At 44.8% G+C, this 24,175-nt stretch overlaps 1 protein-coding gene across 3 annotated transcripts in view; it reads left to right on the forward strand.

The window, feature by feature from the left end:
* Positions 1-881: 881 nt before the first annotated feature.
* LOC132407315 (NACHT, LRR and PYD domains-containing protein 3-like) overlaps positions 882-24,175 on the forward strand; it is a 49,831-nt gene continuing 26,537 nt past the window's right edge. For 2 of the 3 annotated variants that reach the window (XM_059993643.1, XM_059993644.1), the window contains exons 1-4: positions 882-2,947; positions 13,762-13,856; positions 16,012-16,293; positions 18,275-18,441. In XM_059993643.1, coding sequence (XP_059849626.1) covers positions 13,847-13,856; positions 16,012-16,293; positions 18,275-18,441 — 459 coding nt within the window. In that variant the 5' untranslated portion in view covers positions 882-2,947; positions 13,762-13,846. The remainder of the gene's footprint in view (positions 2,948-13,761; positions 13,857-16,011; positions 16,294-18,274; positions 18,442-24,175) is intronic. The other variant, XM_059993645.1, reaches the window with a different exon arrangement.

A 24,175-nucleotide genomic window follows, 5' to 3' on the forward strand; every position in this document is an offset into this window, starting at 1 on the left:
CTGGGATGATTGAGTCTTTGCTCACTCCGGACAGAAATGTGGCCTCTATATATTATGAACTCACCGGAGCATCACAAGGTGGGTTAACTGAATGAGTCTCTACACACACACGGAGCAGGTGAACGGCCGCTTCCCAGTGCGAAGCTGTTGGTGTAACTACGATGGCCAGTGAATAACGTCTCACTGCTGTCAACGCCATGACAGTGTATCCAATCAGATCATGGACATGGACACGTGTTCGGGTTCTTCTTGGAGCGAGTGGGGCGCTGACTTCTCCAGCATCTCTGCCTCCACATTCAAGGATCGGTGGCATTCAAGCGCTGGTGAACTGACAGATACAGCGGAACTAACGTGCTGTTCTGTTTGTGATTCCCATACACAAATCTTTTGCCTTTTCTACACTGTTAAATGTTTACAAAGAATGTCAGTGGGTGAAGGACAACATTTCAACTCAGATAATTTTAGTCTCCATCGTGCCTTCTGATAAAAACACCGGCAGAGTTCAAAACAATTTGGAGGAACAAGACTTCATCTTCTAACTGGCTGCAGTTCCGGCACTATGCACAAGATCAAACTCGCTGCTTCTCTCTCTGTATCAAAATGGATCATTTCCCCCCTTCATCAGTCTGTGACTTGGCTCAGTTTGACTGTCTCCTTCGCATTTTGAGCATGCGCCACCAACCCACTGAGATCACATTTTCTTTACACGGCTGCGACAAGAGACTTTCTGATTATTATGTCCCACCTGGCATTTGACGGTGGTAAACTCAGAGTCAGCAAAGGTATTGACCCTCAGGAGTAGGTGATCAGGCTGCTTTCAAGATGCTTTTAATGTTATAAGCTGCTTTTAAATACAAACGCTCGCCTACATGTGACGTCACACAGTACACCCCTGCGCGCCTGACGTCACAGATGGGGGGGTCCACACACCGGGATCTGCCCTCACGTGCGCGGTGTCTTACATCACCCACGCGCTGCAGTGCTCGAGCTTGATCGGTGTAACAGCTGAACTACTAATCACGTGACCAGCCCACGCTTCGGGAGCTGCTCGATTTCCGTTGGTGCGAAGTGATGTCAATCACTGTTTACACACAATAGAGGAGCCGGAGCAGCGGAGAGGGCGTTCCCCTCGCTGATTCCGTCTGCCACACCGGCCCTGAGCTGTCTATCTGAGATAAATAAACCTCAAAGTAAATGTTCCGCTTTTTGATTTACTTCCATTTCTCTCCGAGGGAGGTTGGGGCGTTTGTGAAACGACTCCTGTCCCCGGAGTCTGATGTATCGCTGAGAGGTAGGAGGAGAAAACTCGGCCCGTCAGTTTGATGCCGGTTTCCCGGGGTGGGGGGGGGGGGGGGCGGGTATTTTATTGAAAGGATAAAGATGCTGTGAGAGGGGGCGGACAGGATGTTTGTCCCGTTGGGGACAGGAGGGGCTCATCTGTGTGAAATATCTGAGCCCACCGTGATGGCGAGCAGAGTGATTCACCACATTGGGGGCAAACACAGACAGACTTTTGACTGCAAGTGGGGCCAATGGTCTGGGTAAAGTCACAATTATTTGGAATTTGTTGAAGTTGTACCTGGTATATGGTGTAAAATCCAGCTCCCCATACTAACACGGGTTATATAGACTATAGAACAATCTGCCATAGGAGTTCATTGGGTCGGGAAGCATCTGTGGTGGGAAATAGGCCGCCAACATTTCCGGCCAAGACCCTCCCTCTGGACTGAGAGTGGACGGGAAATAGTCAGAGAAAAGAGGTGATGTGTGGAAATGAGCCAAGAACTGGGGAGTGAGAGGTGAATCAAGGTCAGGGGGAGGTGGGAAGGTGGAAATAGTGACGGGGTGGGAGATGAGTGATTGGGACAACACGGGGTTGCAGAAGATGGAAATGAACACAGAGGATTAACAAAGTGGTTAGAGAGTATTTGTTATGGAGAGTGCGATGAAGATTCACCAGACTGATCCCTGGAGTGGTCGTGTCATCAGATGAGGAAAGATCAAATGTGATATCACTTTCATTTAGAGAATCGAAGTCTGAGGAGTGAACACATTGAAATGCAGAACATCATTACCAGTTGAACCAGGGATCCCAGTCTCTGAAAAAGGGGATGGACTGTCCGGGACTATTAGGGGAAATGTCTCCATTCAGAGGGCGGTGAATGTCTGTAAATCCCCACCATAGAGGGCGGTGAAGATTCAGTGATCATCCTCACATAAAACAGAGGCCGGCATTATGTGGAGACTGAAGGGATAGAGGAAATAAGGATCGGGCAGAAGCATGTGGCTGAGATGGGAGGGTAGCCGCCATATTGCTGGTGGTTAGAGTGGCTAAGTGGCCACATCCTGCTGTTTCTTACTTGATGTTTCAGTGTTCCTGTCCAGTGAGCCCGGAGGGATGTGAATAGAAATTGGTGTTTATAAACATGGACTAATTAAAATGAAACCAGCACTTCTCCTGTGTGGGTCTGAATTGTGTGTCTGCTCGGAATGGGAATCGAAACTCTAACTCTGAGAACTCTGTGACCTGGCGGTGGAGGGAAAGGGATCGGGGAAGATATGGAGGGAAAAAGAAACTAAATACGTATCTGGTGGACACAGGGAAATAATGAAATGATGTAGAAAATGCGGCGGTGGGTCGGGCAGCGTGTGAGGGGCGAGGAGCGGAGTCTCCGTGTCACGTGGGAGACCCTCACGTAAACCCGTTTCACAGAGTATCTGCAGCACCTGCGGGTTTTTCCGAGGCCCCGCCCACCGCCCAACGACGCGTTATTCACATCGCGCATGCGCAGTCCGGGATTCCGGGATGGGCCTTGTTGTTTTTCGTCCTTCGTGGAAACAGGTTGGCAGTTCGATCGCGATCGGGAGGGGTTCTTCCCCCACCCCGGAGGTTGGGGAGCCAGGAACGGATGATTCTCAGTGGGGCAACACCAACAATTTCCCTTCTGTGAGTATTGAAGCCGGTCCCGAGCGGAGAGGTCTGACAGTGGGGGGTGAGTTAACGTTCCCGAACTCAAACAAGAGAAAATCTGCAGATTCTGGTAATGCGAGCGCGTTGTCCAGAATGCACAAAATGCTGGAGGAACTCAGCAGGCCGAGGCAGCATCTAGGAAAAGAGTACAGTAGACGTTACCGGCCGAAACCCTTCGGCGGGACTGGAGTATAAAAGGTGGGAGTGAGGAAGGGGGAGAGAAACATAAGGCGATCAGTGAAAACTGAAGGGGGGGGGGGATAAACTTTCCCGACCTGGTGGCCTCGCTTCCTTCACAGGATCTGCCAGGGTCGGTTCGGGCTGTGAGATCTTCACACCGAACCCCCTCAGCAACTGTCGTTCTGGTCCTATTAGTAGGATGACGTAACACATATTTCTATATTGCCACGGGCAGAGAAAAGTATAATTTGTGTTCCATGTGTTATTGGAATGTGATGCTGCCACAAGTCAGTGTTTCTCTGTACCTGTACCTTCCCATACTTGTGCACTTGGCAATAAATTCAACAGGACCTGAGAAATCTGTGAGATTTGATTAGTGATGATCATCTCGGCAGCTCGGTAGGTCGAATGTAAAGAGACAGTACGCTGTCAAATGCAAAACCCTGAACAGTGTGGATGATCAGAGGGATCAGAGTCTAAGTTAATCGCTCCATGAAAGAGACTGCACAGATTGATCGGGCGGTTAAGGACGCGAATGGCATGGTTGTCTTTATTAGTCGAGACATTGAATTCGAAAGTCGGGAAGTTGTGTCGCAGATTTATAAAACTAGTTAGGCCACATCTGGACTATTTCATACAGTTCTGGTCGCCCCTAGTCTCGGAAGGATGTCGGGGCTTTGGAGAGGGTGTGGAAGAGGTTTACCAGGATATTGCTTGGAGTAGAGGGCAGGAGCTATAAGGAGAGGGTGCACAAACTTGTGCTGTTTTCTCCGAAGCCGTGCAGGCTCGGGTTAGACTTGATTATGAGAGACATAATCAAGATTATGAGGGACATCGGTAGACCATATCTTTTTTCCCAGGGTTGAAATGACTGAGATAAGAGGCCATGCACACAGTGAGAGGGGTAGGTTAAAGGAGATATGAGGGGCAAGTTTGTTTTTCTCCCACTGAGTGAGTCACTGGAAATTGCTCCCAGCCCCCGGGTGGGCGGTGTTTTTTTTTTCCCCGTTCATTGTTGAAGCAGATCATCAGCGGGATTGGGAGAGAGAGATATGCTCTCCGGAGGAGATACCAGATTCCCATCGGTGAGAACTGAGGCCGGTGTGGAGTCGGGTGGTCTGATGTTGTGCGGTGAGTCCTGGTAACTTCCACGAACTGTCGGCCATTTATTCATTTATTTTCCAAATGTCTGGGCTCCTTAAAGATACACCACTTAAATCTCCCTGCCGAAGATTCCAATCAGCAACCCAGACGGTGAATTTCCACACAATTAAAATAGTGAGTTAGCCTCAGGGTAAAAGGGTGCCTATTTATAATAGGCGAAGGTGGGGATGGGGCAAGAGCTGGGGAGTGAGAGGTGAATCCAGGTGAGGGGGGAGATGGGAATTTGAAAGTAGTGACATTGGGTGGGAGGTGATTGATGATGGTGCTGCATTCATGGAAATTAATTCCATAGAGGATTGATACAGAGGTTAGACAGTGCAATGAAGATTCACCAGACTGATCCCTGGAGTGGTGGGTCATCATATGAAGAAAGATCAAATGTGATAACCCTTTCATTTAGAGAATCGAAGACTGAGAGGGGAACACATTGAAATACACAACATCATTACCGGTTGAACCAGGGATCCCAGTCTCTGAAAAAGTGGGTGGAGTGTCTGGGGCTGAGATGAATTAAACTGAATTGAATTGAATTTATTTCTTACGTCCTTCATATACATGAAAAATAAAAATCTTTACGTTACAGCTCCGTCTAAATATGCAATTTGCAATCATAGTAATTTTAAAGTACTTTCTAATAAATAGAACAGTCAATGTAATACAGAGTACACTTATTCAGTGTGAGTTCATCAGTCTGATGGCCTGGTGGAAAAAGCTGACCAGGAGCCTGTTGATCCTGGCTTTTATGCTGCGGTAACATTTCTCAGATGGTAGCAGATGGAATAGACTGTGCTTGTAATGGCTTGGTTGTCCAATGATCCTTTAGGCCCTTTTTACACACCTGTCCTTGTAAATATCCTGAATAGTGGAATGTTCACACCTACAGATGCGCTGCACTGTCTGCACCACTCTCTGCGAATCCTGCGATTGAGGGAGGTGCAGTTCCCATACCAGGCAGTGATGCAGACAGCCAGGATGTTCTCAATTGTGCCCCTGCAGAAAGTTCTTAGGATTTAGTGGCCAATATCAAACTTCCTCAACCATCTAAGCTGGACCAGGTGCTGATGGGCCTTTTTCTCCACATGGCTGGTGTGTACGGACCGCGTGAGGTCCTCTGTGATGTGGATGCCGAGGAATTTAAAGCTGTTTACCCTCTCAACCCCAGATCCAATGATGTCGATAGGGGTTAGCCCATCTCCATTCCTCCTGTAGTCCTCAACCAGCTCCTTTGTTTTGGCAACATTGAGGGAAAGGTTGTTTTCTTGACACTACTATGTCAGAGAGATGACTTCTTACCTGTACGCCACCTCGTTATTGATTGAGATTAGGCCAATCAATGTAGTGATGTTGGCAAATTTAATTAGCAGATTGGAGCTGTGGGTGGTGACACAGTCAAGTGTATACAAGGAATAAAGGAGAGGACTCAATATGCAGCCCTGAGGGGCACCTGTGTCAGGAGTCAAAGGATTGGAGGTGAGGGAGCCCACTTTTACAACCTGCTGGCGATCTGACAGGAAGTCCAGGATACAGCTACAAAGAGCAGGGTCAGGGCGAGGGCTCTGAGATTCTTGTTGAGCCTGGATGGAACTAAGCTGTTGAATGCTGAACTCTAGTCCAAAAACACCATTCTCACATAAGCATCCTCCTTCTCCAGTTGTGTAAAGATGGTATGTAGCGCTGTGGCTATTGCATCATTTGTCGATCGATTGTTTCATTATGTGACTAAACACATTGATGAAGCGTGAGCCATAGCTGCAGTGTATATGGATTTTAGCAAGGCATTTGATAAGGTACCTCATGCAATGCTTATTGAGAAAGTAAGGAGGCATGGGATCCAAGGGGACATTGCTTTGTGGATCCAGATCTGGCAAAGAGTGGTTATGGACTGCTGATATTCTGCAGAGAGGCCGGTGACCAGTGTTGTGACTCGGGGATCTGTTCTGTGACCCTTACTCTGTGATTTTTATAAATGACCTGGATGAGAAAGTGGAGGGATGGGTTAATAAGCTTGCTGATGATACAAAGGTTGGGGGTGTTGTGGACAGAGTGGAGGGCTGTCAGAGGTTACAGCGGGACATTGATAGGATGCAAAACTGGGCTGAGAAGTGGCAGATGGAGTTTAACCCTGGTAAGTGTGAATTAGTTCATTTTGGGCAGGTCAAATATGATGGCAGAATATAGTATTAATGGTAAGGCAATAGACAATAGACAACAGATGCAGGAGTAGGCTATTCGGCCCTTCGAGCCGGCACCACCATTTAATGTGGTAATGGCTGATCATCCACAATCAGTACCCGTTCCCGCCTTCTCCCCATATCCCTTGACTCTGCTATTTTAGGACCTTGGCAGTGTGGAGGATCAGAGGGATCTTGGGGCCTGAGTCCACAGGACACTCAAAGCAGCTGCACAGGGTGATACTTCGGTTAAAAAGGCGTATGGTGTATTGGTCTTCATCAATTGAGGAATTGAACTTAGGAGCCGAGAGGTAATTTTGCAGCTATGTAGGAACCTGGTCAGACCCCGCTTGGAGTACTGTGCTCAGATCTGGCTGCCACACTACAGGAAGGATGTGGAAGCCATAGAAAGGGTGCAGAGCAGATTTACAAGGATGTTGCCTGGATTGGGGAACATGCCTTATGAGAATAGGTTGAGTGAACTCGGCCTTTTCTCCTTGGAGCAACGGAGGATGAGAGGTGACCTGATAGAGGTGTATAAGATGATGAGAGGCATTAATCATGTGGATATTCAGTGGCTTTTTCCCAGGGCTGAAATGTTGCCACCAGAGGACACAGGTTTAAGGTGCTGGGGAGTAGGTACAGAGGAGATGTCAGGGGTAAGTTTTTCACTCATAGAGTGGTGAGTGTGTGGAATGGCTGCCGGCAACGGTGGTGGAGGCCAATACGACAAAGTCTTTTAAGCATATAGAATGGCGAAACAGGATCGGCAGGCAGAATGTTCAATATGGCAGCATCAGTCTCAGACAAAAAGGAGACAAGGTGAATTTAAATTACAGACTTTTCCCATTACTGACTGATGAGAACCGGTTGAAGTATCTGTAAAATAAAGGTGATGTCAGGCAAATTCAATGTAATTTCCTGATTGCTGCTCTGCCATGGTAACTTGTTTCCAGTAGATGAGCAATAAACTGAAGGAGAGGGTGTTCTTATCTTTTTGTCGACTTTCACCGGTTGGTATCCCTGGGAAATGGCAATCTCGGCACAGTTGTTCCCCAACTGGCCCATTTCTCTTATGATCCAACGGTGGACAACTGTTTATACTTTCTAAAAAGGCTCAGGGCATCTCCAGGCAGCTGGTGACAGTTAAATCTGGGGAAGGGGAGTGTGCAGTGTTAAATGCAAAAGATTATCCTAAATGGATAACTTTTCACCAGAGTTCACAGTGCTCTTCCTTCTGCTATCAATGTGTAATAAAACAATAGCGGCCTTTGCCCTCAGCTGGTGCTGCAGTTTGTAGTCTGGTAATAAACTGATCCTGAGGTGAACAATGAATCAGACTGGACAGATAAACTGAACCGTGATGCTGGGTATGATTCCACTCTGGAGCAGGTAAAATTCTTGAGGGAAAGATAACCATTACTACCGTGTACTGAACTACAAATTCTGGCCCGATTCACATGTTAGGAAGACATTTGTGCAAAATGTGGCTCTGTGTGGTTTAATACAAGCGTTATGAAACAAGGTGTGGCGTTACATTCAGAATAGATTGAAGTTCAGGATTATGAGTGTTATCAACTGAATATTGCTCAGAGTACGTTCACTTACTGTTAGAGTCATAAAATTCAGATGCTCGGATTCGCTGAAAACAGAGTCAGAAGTCCAGCATCAGGAAAGAACAGGGACTGTTATGGTCAGTGTTTGGTGTTTTAATAAGCCCACCTGTCACGGCAACCATATCAATATTGACTTTAAAATTGTAACCACATCAATATTGACTTTAAAATTCAGCAGCTTTACGGACCTGTGTGCTTTATTATTCACACTGCGTTTTTTTTAGTAAAGACGAGGTAGATCAGGCGGTGATATTTATATTAAAAAAATATTGTAGTAATTCTCACTGGCTGAAGGTAAAAATAGCCAATTCTACATTCATTTGCATTTCACTATGTTCCTCCTGTACCTAATAATGTGGCCACTGAGTGCATGTCCGGAGGCTTCTGGTAGGTTGCCCATCTACTTCAATGCTGACCACTACACAACCAGGCCACCTCATTTATCAACCTCAGCTTGCTTTCCTTGATTTAGTAGAATTCGAGGTAAAATGATTTTTACCCTCGGGTACAGGATGAATGGGGGCATTTGACTGCTTTTGCTGCTATTAGTATCAGTAAAAAAGTAAATTAGTAAATTAGAAAACTAGTACATATTATAAATGAATCGAGCCCTTGCTGAATACATTGAACATCATGTGGAGTCTAGACAGGAATGTGGAGAACATGTAACTGAAACTGGTGAAGATACATGAGGTTATTGTTATGAGGTGGAAATTCTGTGCGTTTGGAATTTTCTTCCTCAAAGGGAATGAGGAGCAGAGTTTTTTTTCCCCCAATGTGTTTAATTCTGCAGAACATATATTCTCTACAGACAAGGGAGTAACCTGTTGCAGACAGTCACAGGGATGTGTCTCTGAGATCACAGTCCAGCTGTGATCATGGAGTAGTGGTCACCAACCCGTCGATCGCGATCGACTGGTCGATCTTCGAGTGGATCTTCCCAGTGGATCCTGAGTAAAAAAGAAAAAGAAATACACAAATATAGTTGAGAGATTGTTTCCAGGTTGCGTGGATTTAGTTCCATTCTTTCTGCCCAGTGTGCATGTGCATAGCTCCACCCCCACAGTCTACTTCAGTGGTCCTCAACCACTGGGCCATGAGGAAACGGTATGAGTCAGTTGCCCCTTTCCTCATTCCCTGTCACGGCCATTGTTGAACTTGAACCAATGCAAGTTTATCAGTCACCGAAACGCAGTGACACCCTTGCGTGGCCGGCGAGAACCACCGATGCCACTGGCCGGAGCGCAGCCAGCGGGAAGTGCCGTTACTAGTGGCCTGGAGCGCGGCTGGCGGGAAGTGACATTACTACTGGCCCAGAGCGCAGCTGGCGAGAACCGCCAATGCTACTGACCTGGAGCGTGGCCGGCGAGTACAGCCAATGACAGAGCGCAGACAGATGGACGCTGCCTCTAAACCTGTTTAGCACACCGAGTGTTCATGGTGAATCTGGTGCTAAGATATTTGCAGACAACCTAATTCGGGCTTGGTTTCGTAAGTAGCAGAGCAGCTACCGCGCTGCAATCTGCTGAAACAAACTTTGTCAGCCGATAGATCCTACAAGGTGGGTGGGGGCGGGCCTGTAACTCTCCTTGCTCTCTCCAGATTGCGACCTCCGTGGCCCCAGTACGGGGACCTCTGGCCCTGACGTCCTCTCACCCCAGCCACAACCAGCAACACCTGGCCAGGGCATCTGGCTGCAGGCAGGCATAGGCTGGAGTTAGGGCCGGGAGGCCGTTTAATGAGGCAATGAAGCCCTCAAAACTGCTTTGGCACCTTGAGTCAAAAGGGTGGGTACCCTCGGTGTTTATGCATTATTTCTACTTCCGGTTTGTGGGGCTTTACTTCCGGACTTTCTGCCCTAGTGCGCATGCATGTAATTATTCAATTTGGAGTTGATCTCCTCTTTCACTAAGGCCGAGGTAGGGGATCTTTGGCTTAAAAAGGTTGGTGACCACATCATACAGAATGATGGAAAAGGACTGAGGGGTTGAATGTCCTGTTGCTAATTCAACAAATTCATTCTAACAAGTAAGAGACCCAGTGATTTTAATGTTTGGTGTTTTTGCATCTTTCTCTGACAAGTAACGATACATGTATTTGTAAAGTAAATGGGATGCCAGGCAAACTCTCCAGCAGGAAATGGTCATAATTTCATATGATTGCTGCTGTGATGTGGTAACTTGTTTCCAGTAAGTGAGCAATAAACTGAAGGGGAAAGGCATCCTTATCCTTATCTTGCTGTCTACTTTGACTGGTTGTTATTTCTGGTGGTGGTTATCTCAGCACATTTGGGGTAAACTGGAGAGAGAGACTGTCACTGCTCCCTTGGATCTGCGCTGTAAATAAAATGCTCCCACCACGGAGCCTTTGTTGCAGCGCAGATTGAATTGAATGCAGCTCGTAAAACGTTTAGGAAACTTGATTCTTTTTTCTTTGTTGTACTGTATTTTATCATATCCTTCAATTAATAATTAAAAATAAAATATGTGACCTCTATTCAGTTCTCATTCTAAGTATTCATAGATGCATATTACGAAACACACACACATCTAAGGTGCCGCTTTTCCCAGGCTGTCTGAAAATTTCAGGCTCAAACCAATGGTTCATCGACGCAGCTGCAAATATAGTAATTAGAAGGAATGTTGGAGACCAGAACATGTTAGATCTTATGCATGTTAAACACAACAGTTTTTGGGTAATTAGTAATGAATAATGTAAAAAAAAATGCCTTCTGTGAGCAAGTATACTGTGCAGCAAGGAGGCTCTGGAGCTTAACAAGACAGAATTAATGTTGAACTGCTAATACCCAGAAGGTCCAAATTAAATTGATGAGGTTTTCTTTTTTGTTTCTCGAAAGATCACTATTAATGCCCAGAAATCTCTTTAACTACCTCTCTCCGAACCCTGTGGTGCAGTACCTCTCCCATTATAGGTACGAGCAAGGGTGATACCTGGGTCAAATTTCGCAATTAAACTTTCAGCAGATGAGGCAGTCCCAGTTCCAGCATGTCCTCAGATCCAATATGATGCACTGAACTAAAAACATTGTTCTTACTTATTCATTTATGGGATGTGGGTGTCAACAACGCAGCCAGCATTTATTACCCATCCCTAGATGCACTGGAGAAGGTGGCGATGAGTTGCCTTCCTGAACAGCTGCAGTCCCTGAGGTGTAGGTACACCCACATTGCTGTTTGAAAGGGAATTCCATGATTTTGACCCAGCAACAATGATGTAACAGAAATATGTTTCCCAGTCAGGATAGCAAGTGACTTGGAGGGGGGTTTCCAAGTGGTGGTGTTAATCTTTTTATTCTGCTGGGAATGTGGTGTCCAATTGTGTTGGGCAATATCTCAGTTAATAATAAGATGATGGTAAAATGTGTTCCGTTTAGCAGCTGGAGACAATGTGAAACGTATCCTTGTCCTCTGGTAACTCACACCCAGGATATCCAGCTGATCAAGTCCAGTCAGAAGATCATCCAGTTCCCGTCCTGCAGTAGGTTGATGACAGGGTGTTAGCTTTTGAATTCTGAATGGCCGAGACACTGCTTCATGTTACTGCCAGCAACGATTCCGGGAAGAGTTGGCGATTGGGTCATAATCCTGGTGGGGACTTCGGGGATATGGGGCTGCCAGAGAGTGGGATTTGGCTCTTGCATGAACTTCTACAGATCGGAGGAATATCCAGCCTTCCACAATGAAGCAGAAGTCTCCGGTGGCTGGACATTGGTCTGGGCAAATTAGTGACTACACCACTCCGTGTGAGATGTGGGGATGAAATGCAAGGATTTCGGGGTGGGTATGTGACAGATTTGGCTGTGCTCCTATGAGGTTGGGTACTGGGATGTCAGAGGCTTTGACTCAGATACTGTGAACCCAGTGATCAGGAACACAGATTTATGAGCTGTTGAGCAAGTATTGCACATGTTCCAGGCTCATGTGTTTGTTTCTGTGATTTCCTGGCAAGCAATAATTGCTAATCTGAGAGAGAATGAGTTCCCATTCCATCCCGCACAGCGAGAGACTGCGATCTAATGGACTGTTCAATGTTTGCAACAGTATGATTGGACCCGGGTGTTCAGTGTTCTGACGCGGTTTCAAAATTCCCCCTCACGGTCACCTATCTGTCAGCCAGGAACAGAAATTCAAATTGCTGGAGATTGATTCTCTGTACACCACAAATGCTTCATGTTGTTGTGCTTGCAGAACTGTGGAATTACCATGAACTACAGTAACAATCGCTCTGGCTGCAGTGATTTACAAACCTCGAGTATATTGACGTGGACACCTCCGCTGATAACAACAGTTTTTGTAACAAAATGCACAAACACCACAGTTCATTCAGTCCTCACAAGCAAATGAAACCAGTCATTTATATTTACGCACCCTGATGTCATCAAGTACTTTTCTACTAATTACATTGTCAGAACCTGTGAACCAGACATTAAGCCGAGGTGAAAATTCGAAGATATTTTCACATGGATGTTGCATATTAGACCTCAACAAAGTCTTTGATAAGATCATGTAGCAGCTTGGTCTGGAACGTTAGGCCCCTCATGCGGTTCAGAGAGAGAGAGCAAATTAGTGGATTCAACTTAAGCTTAAAACTAGCAAGCAAAGTATAGTGGTTGAAGTTTTCTCCTCGTGATGAAGGCAGGTATCTAGTGGTGTGCCGCCAGGGCTACAGGCTATGACCTTTTAATATTCATCATTTTGTAGCAATGATTTGAATGTGAATGCACATGGCTTACATCAGTAAGTTCGCAGATGACTCAAAATTAGTAGACGGTGCTCACATTGAATATTATCGGAGCTTATAGGTGATCTATGTGGACAGGAGTGGTAAATAGATTGCAAAACCAACAAAGGTTTCATGCAGAAGTTTGAGATTATCTAAATGGAACTTCCAGGGGAAGTGTATGAGGCAGGCATAATTGTCTAATTGCAGAAGCAGTTGGGTTGTGTGGATGGAGTGAGGAAGCCAGGAGAGAAATGGAATTTAGAAGATTGAGGGGGGATCTTATTGAAATGTATAAAATGCTAAAGGGATTGGACAGGCTAGATGCAGGAAGATTGTTTCCGATGCTGGGGAAGTCCAGAACGAAGGGCCACAGTTTAAGGATAAAGCAGAAGCCTTTTAGGACCGAGATGAGGAAAAACTTCTTCACACAGAGAGTGGTGAATCTGTGGAATTCTCTGCCACGGGAAATAGTTGAGGCTATATTTAAGAGGAAGTTAGATATGGCCCTTGTGGCTAAAGGGATCAGGGGGTATGGAGAGGAAGCAGGTACAGGGTTCTAAGTTGGATGATCTGCCATGATCATACTGAACGGCGATGCAGGCTCAAAGGGCCGAACGGCCTACTCCTGCCCCTATTTTCTATGTTTCTATGCACCCATCATAGGAAATTGGGACCATCTCAGTGGGCACTTTGGTTGGCGTTTTCTCAAAGGCTGAAGGGTTTGTATCAGTGCTCTGTTGATCTGTGACTTTATCAATAGTAAGCGTCAGATATCACTGGACAGACACACAAAATTTGATAGAAATGGGGAAGGGTTGGCCCCTAAGCCAACTGCTGCTCTAATACAGGGGATGAACTTATTCTCATATTTTCAATCGTACTCTGACTCACTGTCTGCTTGTTGTGTAATTCACAGCATCACCAGCTGGTAGCGCTTTCCTGCACTGGAACCAAAGTGTAAACAAGTCGACAGTAATTAGCAATCTTCAGTCAGAATCAGTATGGCTACAGGTAAGTTCACTGGGATCTTTGTAATTAACTTTTGTCCTGTTAGTGCACAATAGTTCAGAAAAAGAAACTTGCACAGATGTTAACAGGACAGAGAAAAGATTCATCCAGCAGGGCCATTGATCCTACTGGTATTGTGGCCTTGATTAATTGATCAATTTAACAGTACCAGCGCAGGGACCTGTCACCGGTAATGGTCGAATCACTCTGCTCACCATGCAAAGCTTCACTTGTGTGAAAGGAGCAGGAGGTCCTGAATTAGGTGGTTGTGAATGAAACACAGGAATGCAACATTCGGCTTGTAGGTTATGTAAAAGTCAAGAGTCAGGGTCTGTTTTGCCTGAAAGAGAGGTCCTGATGTGTGAGACATCTCCAAATTTCAATAATAAAATTCAGTGCCAGCTGACAGGAACATTTCCACAATTTCAGAAATTGTGTGATAACACAGGAGTTCATGTTTTGGAAAGGCATCTGTAAACCCCCTCCACGTTTTCTTGGCTGCTGCGCAAAGGAGATGAGGGGAGTTCAGGAAATTTATTTTTTGTAGCCAAGCCGAGAACATTACCAGCGTTGGGAATGGCAAAGGATCAGGAGACAACTTACTGTAGATATGTAGATATACTTGAGATTTGTTTTGGATTTTTAATACCCCAATGAATGTCTGCGCTGTGGACAAATGGTGAATTTGGTTTCTCAAAAAAGAACTTTAAGGAGTTTGAATGCTGAAATTGCACAGGAAAAATAAAGCAGCAGGAGACAATCACAGAATCAAATAAGGAATAGGGTCAATGTAATGTTATCGGTGTGTAGAAATGGGAAGATGGCAACTGGGGCGGGTAACACACACACAAAAAAAATGATGGATGAAAGCTGGTCAGGCAGCAAATGGAGGGAAATGAATAATCTATGTCTGAGCAGAGACTCTGAATCAGAAATGTTCTTATCCAATCCAATAGCTTGTAATTGAAATGTTTAATTGACAATCCTTCCTGTAGTATTGTTACCAGAACCGCACACGCTACTCGAACTGATCCAACCAACAATTTATAACCTTGTCGCAAGATCTCTCTGCACCTGTATTCTGTGCTGCAGCTAATAACAGTAAACATTCTGTCGACTACATACATTGTATGACTGGAAACTTTGTGGTTCAAAGTTCATTGAATTTATTATCAGTGTACAGATAGACACCACAAAAACACTGAGTTTATTTTTCTCGCGGGCAAGCCAGCCACCTGGATATAAAACTGGCTAGGAGGAAGAAATAAAAAGGTTAATAATAGGTGGGCTATTCAGTTTGGAGGCTTATGACCTGTGGTGTGGATGGGTGCAAGGTCTACTGTTTGCTCCTTATATGAAAGTTTAGGTGTGTAAAGTTCTTAATGTTGCTCATAAGTTTGCAGGTGTCAGCAAAATTGGTGGTACAATGGACAGTGAAGGGGGTTATGTAAATCAACATGGGGACTGAGATGAATGTAGAAAGTGCACCGTGGAATTGGCAACATGAGTGAATCTGCAGATGCTGGAAATAAATAAAAAGGAATGAAGGGTTTCGGCCCGAAACATCATCACTACCTCCTCCTATGGATGCTCTAGATGCTGTCTGGCCTGCTGAGTTCTGCCAGCATTTTGTGTTTTTACCAAGGAATAGGTTCATTTTGTAAAGTTAAACCAGGGCAGGAGATGCATAGCAAATAGTTGTTTTTCTCCCAGTGATGTGTACAGTTTGTTGCACCGTGAATGGAGTATGTGTGAGCTAACAGATAGGACTGTCTGTAGTCCAGTGAGTCGTCTGTGTGTGACACAGGGAATGGACAGTGTGTAAACCAGGGGTTTTTCTGCTTGTGGAAAATACACTCAGTTAAATTTCCCGGTATCACCTGATGCTGTTCCCTTTAGATTTCCTGGTCATCATCGCCAAGCCAGTGATCAGCATTATTGTGTCCCTTCTGTTCTTTTTCTGGAAGTGCATGTGTCCAGTCACCGGCTGATCAGAATCGGTACCTGGCACGAACTGCAGTTCACATTCACCAGCACAGTTCCGCTCCAAATCTGGTCAGCCAGAGTCTGGGCTCCATTGTACCCACCCATTGTGAATCCTTGTTCTGCTCAGCTCTAATTCACTCCAGTACAACCTGCAATTCATCATATGTTTCAGGTGGGAAATGGTTCTGGAGAGCAGTGAAGAGATCCTTCCCAGGCGATGCATCGATGGAAGATGATCAGGCCACGGGACGCAAGGTACCAAAGCACCGTCAGATTGAGAGCGATGTCCCAGGTGAATGCAGTCAGGCCGTAGAGAATGAGGAGCAATGTCAGGCCAGAGACAGTGGCGTCAGGGACACTGATCGGTACGCTGGAACCGGCACAAGTGAGGCGACTGCCTGTCAGCTCGGAAGCTTATTAAACATGGAATTGTCAAATCCCCAACAAGGAGCGGGTGAGTGAAATATGAGGGTGATGTGTTCGCAAAATGTGGCAGAGAGGAGAACATAAAAACGTAAGAAATAGGAGCAGGAGTAGGCCATCTGGCCCATCGAGCCTGCCCCTCCATTCAACAAGATCATAGCTGATCTGTCTGTAAACTCAGCTGCAGCTACCTGCCTTTCCCCCATAACCCTTTATTCCTTTACTATGTAAAAACATATCTAACTATACCTTAAGTATATTTAGTGAAAAAGCCTCTACTACTTCCCTGGGCAGAGAACGCCACGGATTCACCAGTCTGTGGGAAAAACAGTTTTTCCTCATCTGTGTCCTAAATCTTCTCCCCTGAATCTGAAGGCAATGTCCCCTAGTTCAGGTCTCACCTACCAATGGAAACAACATTCCTACTTTAATCTTATCTATTCCTTTCAAAATTTTGTATGTTCCTATAAGATCTCTCTCATTCTTCTGAATTCCAGAGAGTATAGACCCAGGCGGCTCAATCTCTCCGCATAGGTTAACCCCTTCATCTCTGGAATCAACCAGGTGAACCTGCTTTGCACTGCCTCCAAAGCCAGTATATCCTCCTTCAAGTACGGAGACCAGAACTGCACCCGGTATTCCAGTGGCTTCACCAGTACCCTGTAGAGTTGCAGCATGAGCTCCCTGCTCTTGAATTCAATCCCTCTAGCAAGGAAGGCCAACATCCCATTTGCTTTCTTAATAGCCTGTTATACCTCCAAGCCAACGTTTTATGATTCATGCACAAAAACTCCAAAGTCCCTCTGCGCAACAGTGTGCTGCAATTGTTCACCATTTAAATAATGATCTGCTCTTCAATTATTCCTTCCAAAGTGGATGATCTCACATTTACCAATATTATAATTTATCTGCCAGACTTTGGCCTACTCACTGAACCTATTTATATCTCTGTGCAGACTCTCCACATCTTCTGTACAATTTGCTTTTCCACCCAGTTTATTGGCATCAGAACTCTCTTCCAAAACATCAATGTAAATGGTAAATATCTGTGGGCCCAGCATCGTCCACTGCGACACCCCACTCACCACAGACTGCCAACCGGAGAAATACCTATTTATACCACTCTTTGCCTTCTAATGGTTAACCAATCCACTATCCATGCCAATACTCTTCCTCTGACTCCATACATCTGTCTCTTATTTATAAGTCTCTTGTGCGGCACCTTATTGAACAGCTTCTAGAAATCCAAGTATACGACATCCACCTGTTCCCCTCTATCCACTGTACTCATTATGTCCTCAAAGAACTCCAGGTAGTTTGTCAAACAGGAACTGCCCTTCCTGAATCCATGCTGCATTTGTCTAATGGAATCAGTCCTTTCTAAATGTTTCGCTATTTCTTCCTTAATGACAGCTGCAAGCATTTTCCCGACTACAGTTGTTAAGCTAACTGTCCTGTACTTGCCTGTCTTTTACTACATGCTTTTTTAAAAAGTAGCATGACATTTGCTGTCTTCCAATCGGGAGGGTAAATGTGGGGTCTTATTGGACGGTAGGTCAGAGGGGAGGGGAATTGTGTGGGTCTGGTACACGTGATGTAGAGATGCACCCGTTACCCCACTACTGGAAGTGTGTATTCGAATATATGGAGCTGTACAGATGAAAAGTTTATTTCCAGTACGTGACTTTAGGGACATCTGGATGGATAGAGTATCTTTGGGAAGTGAATATCTTTGGTATCCCCATCATTTTTTGCCCATCCTAAATTGAACTGAATGTGGGGGTTGTGTGCGGGGGGGTGGGGTGGCTTGATTTCTAGTAAATGTTGTCCTTCTGGTAATGTAACTCCCAGAGCAATGTTGGGTTGGTTTCAAGGCTAGTGTTGGAGTTTGGGAGAAAATCCATGTGTGTATCTAAAGGCAGGAGTTTCGAGACATGATGAGAGTGCTGTATAAGTGGTGGAGAAGAGGCATATTTGGGTTGGTGCTCACTTTCTCCTTTTTATATTCGCAGACCCAGAGTCTACAATCTCTGTCCTCCTGGCAGAGGGGGCTGAATATCAACTATACCAACTGACAAAATTCTACAGTGACAGACTGACACAAGCAATAGAAGAAAGTGTTGAAACACTCAGTTGGATGCTGAGACAGGACGGGCATCTCACTGCACAAGAACATGGGGTGAGTCTATTTAATGTATCGTCGCTGCTGTCAGAGGGAACAGCGATTATGTGATCTGACATGTTCTAATATTTCCATATGGCCAACGAGATCCTTGACGTCTCCAGCAGATCTAGCCACAGCTGCAAAACCTTGTAAGGTGGGCAGCACTGGGAGTTGCAGTATCAGTGCCACATTTTCCTCTCACTCCTGTATTTATCAGTGGGTGCACGATGGGACTGTTGAAAAGGCATTCAGTCTACCATTCAATCTTCATCTCACCAGGGCTGGCGGTCAACTTCAGTTGACCCACTGGCGTCACTGCAGTCAGTGAGGGAGGGAGGGAAACCTACCAACCACACCAGCTCTGTTCTCATCTGTTCCCAAACAAATGGGTGCCTGACCATTCAAATTCATAGAAAAGCACTGCACCATCTATATCATGCCGAACCATTTAAACTGCTTACTCCCATCAACCTCCAAACAGACCACAGCCCTCCATACCGCTACCATCCATGTCCTTATCGAAACTTCCCTTAAATGCTGAAGTTTGAAAATCAAATTTTCATTGGATTCAATCCTCAAAGTTGAAATCCAGCTGGCTTGCTCCACTTGCACTGACCGCTTGTTCCATACCTTCATGACCATCTGAGTGAAAAAATATCTCCTCCTGCTCCCCTTCACCACCTCTAGCTGTAGTCTAACCGAATGTCAGTGGTAAAAGCCTGCTTGCCTTTAACGTATCTGTAAACCACTATCAAGTCTCCCCTCACTCCTCTACATTCCAAGGCATTAAGAGCAAATTCATCCAATATTTCCTTATAATTCATGCCCTCCAGACCCAATATTACCTTGGTCAACTTTCTCAATGTACCTTCAGTCTTATTTACATTGTTCCTGCGGATAGGTAACCTAAGTTCACACGTTCCTCCAAATTAATTTGGAGTGAGGCTCCAAATTAAGCCTCACCAGCATCTTATACAAGTTCAACATACATCCTAACTCTGTAATCAATACTTTGATTTATGAAGGCCAGAGTTCCAAAAGATTATTTAGGAACTTAGGCGGAAACGGGCGAGGCAAAGTAGGATTAGTTTTCAGTTTTTCCTGTGTTACATACCCCGTAACTGGGTCACTTACCAGCAAAGATAGAGAGGTCTGTTGAAGTCTGATGGTACTATTTTTAACAGTATTTATTGATAAAAATACACAAAAATAATATCAATGCAAACATACAGATAATAAACGTCGTCAATACTAAATCTAAAAGCGCGGGTATAATAATAATCAATAAGAAATAGCTCTATCATTATCTAGGGGATAATGTATTGTCTGATGGAAATATAAAAGTCACTCAAGTTCATTCAAGCTGCAGCTTTTTGATTGGAGAGAAAGAGGGAGGTTTAACTTGCCCATTCCTTTTATGATGTCAATCCTTCGAGAGTCGTTGGGGGCTGATTTCCCCTTTGTGGTTAGCTAAAGCCGTTCTTCCGTGGTAAAGGCCCATCAATTCCAAGGCAAATGGAAGAGGACGCACGTGGGCTTTTCCACCGGCTTTCGCTGTACGCTGTTACAGGAGTTCTAGCATTTCTTCTGGTGCCTCTGAAGGGGCTGTTCCCCAGACCCTCTTTTATCCTGACTCACAGGGTCTCAGATGTCAATCAGGTTGGGATGATGCACCCTTGGTTCATTGCCTGGGGGCTTCGATGATTCGTACAGTATTCAATGCACAATTCCGTCTCCAAGAGACAATAGCTACTGTCAATGGTTCCACCTTTCGGAGGCCAGGACACATTCCAAACTGCCTGTGGATTCTGCATGTCTTTCTCTCATTTCCTGGGTCTCGTGACCTGACTTAATAGTGATCTTGTGATTCTCAACAAGGAGGGGGCCACGGGCATAACACCTGTATTTAAGGAAAGGGGGAATTATGAGTGTGAGGGCAGCTTGTTGTCCTTGATGTTGTATGTGGAAGGTTCTGGAGTCTCCTTGACTCCCAGACGCCCACATCTGCGCCAGGTGTGTTGAGCTGCAGCTCCTAAGGGACCGTGTTAGGGATCTGGAGCTGCAGCTCGTTGACCTTCATCTGGTCAGGGAGAGTGAGGAGTTGATAGAAAGGAGTTACAGGCAGGTAGTCACACTGGGGCCACAGGAGGCAGACAGGTGGGTCACGGTTAGGAGAAGGAAGGGAAAGAGTCAGGTATTAGAGAATACCCCATTGGCTGTATCCCTTGACAACAAGTACTCCTGTTTGAGTACTGCTCGGGTGGTGGGTGGGGAAAGCCTACTTGGGGGAATCTACAGTGGCTATGCCTCCGGCACAGAGACCAGCCCTTTAGCACAGAAGGGTAGGGAAATGAAGAGGAAGGGTGTAGTAATAGGGAACTCGATAGTCAGGGGCACAGATAGGCGATTCTGTGGATGCAGTCAGGAGATCCAGATGGTAGATTGCCTCCCTGGTGCCAGGGTCCGGGATGTTTCTGATCGCTTCCAACATATCCTGAAGTGGGAGGGTGAAGAGCCAGAGGTTATGGTACATATCGGTACCAATCACATAGGTATGGAAAGTGAAGAGGGCCTGAAAGGAGACTATAGGGAGTTAGGAAGTGAGTTGAGAAGAAGGACTGCAAAGGTAGTAATTTCGGGGATTGCCACCTGTGCCACGCGACCGTGAAAATAGGAATGGAATGAGGTGGAGGATGAATACGTGGCTGAGGGATTGGAGCAAGGGGCAGGGATTCAATTTTCTGGATCATTGGGATCTATTTTGGGGCAGGTGTGACCTGTACAAAAGGGACGGGTTGTACTTGAATCCTAGGGGGACGAATATCCTGGCGGGGAGTCTTGCTAAGGCTACTGGGAAGACTTTAAACTAGAATGGTTGGGTGGGGGAGGGGGTGGGAATCAATTGAAGAGACTATGAGAGAGAAGGTTAGTTCACAAATACAGAATGAGCTTGTAGACTGTGCACGAGGGATGATAGGCAGGTGATAGAGAAGGGGAGCACTCAGACTGAAGATGTAGGGGAAAATGAAGAAAAAGAAGATAGTAAAGTTGTTTGCACAGTTAGAGATAAATAGAGAGTAATCTGTTTATGTTGTAGCTATTACTTAAACATGGTTGCAGGAGGGGTCTGATTGGCAACAAAATATTCGTGGATTTTGTTGCTTTAGGTGTGATAGAATTGGAGGGACCAGGGGGAGGTGCTGCATTGCTTGCCATAGAAAATATTACAGTGGTGCTTTGGCAGGTTAGATTAAAGGGCTCATCTAGGGAGACTATTTGGGTGGAATTGAGGAATGGGAAAGGTGTAATGACACTTATAAGGGTGTATTATTGACCACGTAACGGTGAGCAAGAATTGGAGGAGTAAATTTGTAAGGAAATAGCAGTTATTTATAGTAAGGACAAGGTTGTGATTGTCGGAAATTTTAATTTTCCACACATTGACTGGAAAGCCCATTCTATAAAAGGGCTGGATGGGTTGGAGTTTGTAAAATGTGTGCAGGATAGTTTTTTGCAGCAATGCATAGAGGTACCAACTAGAGAACCTGCAGTGTTGGATCTCCTGTTGGGGAATGATATAGGTCAGGTGACGGAGGTATGTGTTGGGGAACACTTTGGGTGCAGTGATCACAATGCCATTAGTTTCAATATAATTGTGGAGATGGATAGGTCTGGACCCAGGGTTGAGATTTTTGATTGGAGAAAGGTTAACTTTGAGGAGATGTGAAAGGATTTAGAAGGAATGGATTCCGACCATTTGTTTTATGGGAAGCATGTAATAGAGGAATGAAGGTCATTTAAAGGTGAAATTTAGAGGGTACAGAATCTTTATGTTCGTGTTAGGTTGAAAGCAAAGGTTTAAAGTTTGACAGAGCCATGGTTTTCAATGGATATTGGAAACTGGGTTTGGAAAAAAGAGAGAGATCTATAATAAATATAGGCAGCATGGAGTAAATGAGGTGCTCAAGGAATATAAAGAATGTAAGAAGTATCTTAAGAAATAAATTAGAAAAGCTAAAAAAAGATTTTGGCAAGTAAGTTGAAAATAAATCCGAAGGCTTTCTACAGTTATATTAATAGCAAAAGGGTAATGAGGGATAAAATTGGTCCCATAGAGAATCAGAGTGGACAGCTATGTGTGGAGCAAAAAGATGTGGGGGAGATTTTGAAGAATTACTTTTCTTCGTTATTCACTGAGGAGAAGGATATTGAATTGTGCAAGGTAGGGGAAACAAGTAGGGTAGTTATGGAACCTATGATGATCAAAGAAGAGGAAGTACTGGTGCTTTTAAAGAATATAAAAGTGGATAATTCTCCGAGTCCGACAGGATATTCCTTAGGACTTTGAGGGAAGTTACTGAAGAAATAGCAGGGGCTCTGACACAAATATTTCAAATGTTCTTGGAAAGGAGAATGATGCCGGAGGATTGGCATGTTGCTCATGCGGTTCCATTGTTTAAAAAGGGTTCTAACAGTAAACTTAGCAACTACTGGCCTGTACGTTTGACGTCAGTGGTGGGTAAATTAACAGAAAGTATTCCGTATATATAATTATCTGGAAAGAATAGGTCTGATTAGGAACAGTCAACATGGATTTGTGAGTGGAAGGTCATGTTTAACAAACCTTACTGAATTTTTTTGAAGAAGTTACTATGAAAGTTGATGAGTGTATGCAGTTTATGTTGTCTATATGGACTTCAGTAAGGCCTTTGACAAGTTTTCACATGCTAAGTTAGTTAGGAAGTTTCAATTGTTAGCTGTTAATATTGAAGTAGTGAAATGGATTGAACAGTGGCTGGATGGGAGATGCCAGAGAGTAGGTGGTGGATAACTGTTTGTCAGTTTGGACGCTGGTGACTAGTGGTGTGTCTCAGGGATCTATACTGTGTCCAATGTTGTTTGTCATATACATAAATGATCTGGATGATGGGGTGGTAAATTGTATTGCTAAGTATGCAAATAATACTAATATAGGTGGTGTTGTGGATAATGAAGTAGGTTTCCAAAGCTTGCAGAGAGATTTAGGCCAGTTAGAAGAGTTGACTGAAAGATGGCAGATGGGGTTTAATGCTGATAAGTGTGAGGTGCTACATTTTGGTAGAACTAATCAAAATAGGACATACATGATAAATGGTAGAGCATTGAGGAATGCAGGAAAACAGAGAGATCTTGGAATAATGGTGCATAGTTCCCTGAAGGTGGAATCTCATGTAGACAGGGTGGAGAAGAAAGCTTTTGGTATGCTGGCCTTTATAAATCAGAACATTGATTATAGGAGTTAGGATGTAATGTTAAAATTGTACAAGGCATTGGTAAGGCCAAATTTGGAGTATTGTTTACAGTTCTGATCACCAAATTATTGTAAAGATGTCAACAAAATAGAGGGAAAACAGAGAAAATTTACTAGAATGTTATCTGGGTTTCTGCACTTAGGTAACAGAGAAAGGTTGAACAAGGTAGGTCTCTATTCTTTGGAGCATAGAAGGTTGAGGGGGGACTTGATAGAAGTATTTAAAATTATGAGGAGGATAGATAGAGATGACATAGATAGGCTTTTTCCACTGAGAGTAGGGGAGATTCAAACAAGAGGACAAGAGTTGAGAGTCAGTGGGCAAAAGTTTTGGGGTAACACGAGGGGCAACTTCTTTACTCAGAGAACGATAGCTGTGTGGAATGAGCTTCCAATAGAAGTGGTAGAGGCGGATTTGATATTGTCATTTAAAAACGTATATGGACAGGAAAGAAATAG

The sequence above is a fragment of the Hypanus sabinus genome, chromosome 18 (assembly GCF_030144855.1).
Source record: "Hypanus sabinus isolate sHypSab1 chromosome 18, sHypSab1.hap1, whole genome shotgun sequence".
NCBI classification, from domain to species: Eukaryota; Metazoa; Chordata; class Chondrichthyes; order Myliobatiformes; family Dasyatidae; genus Hypanus; species Hypanus sabinus.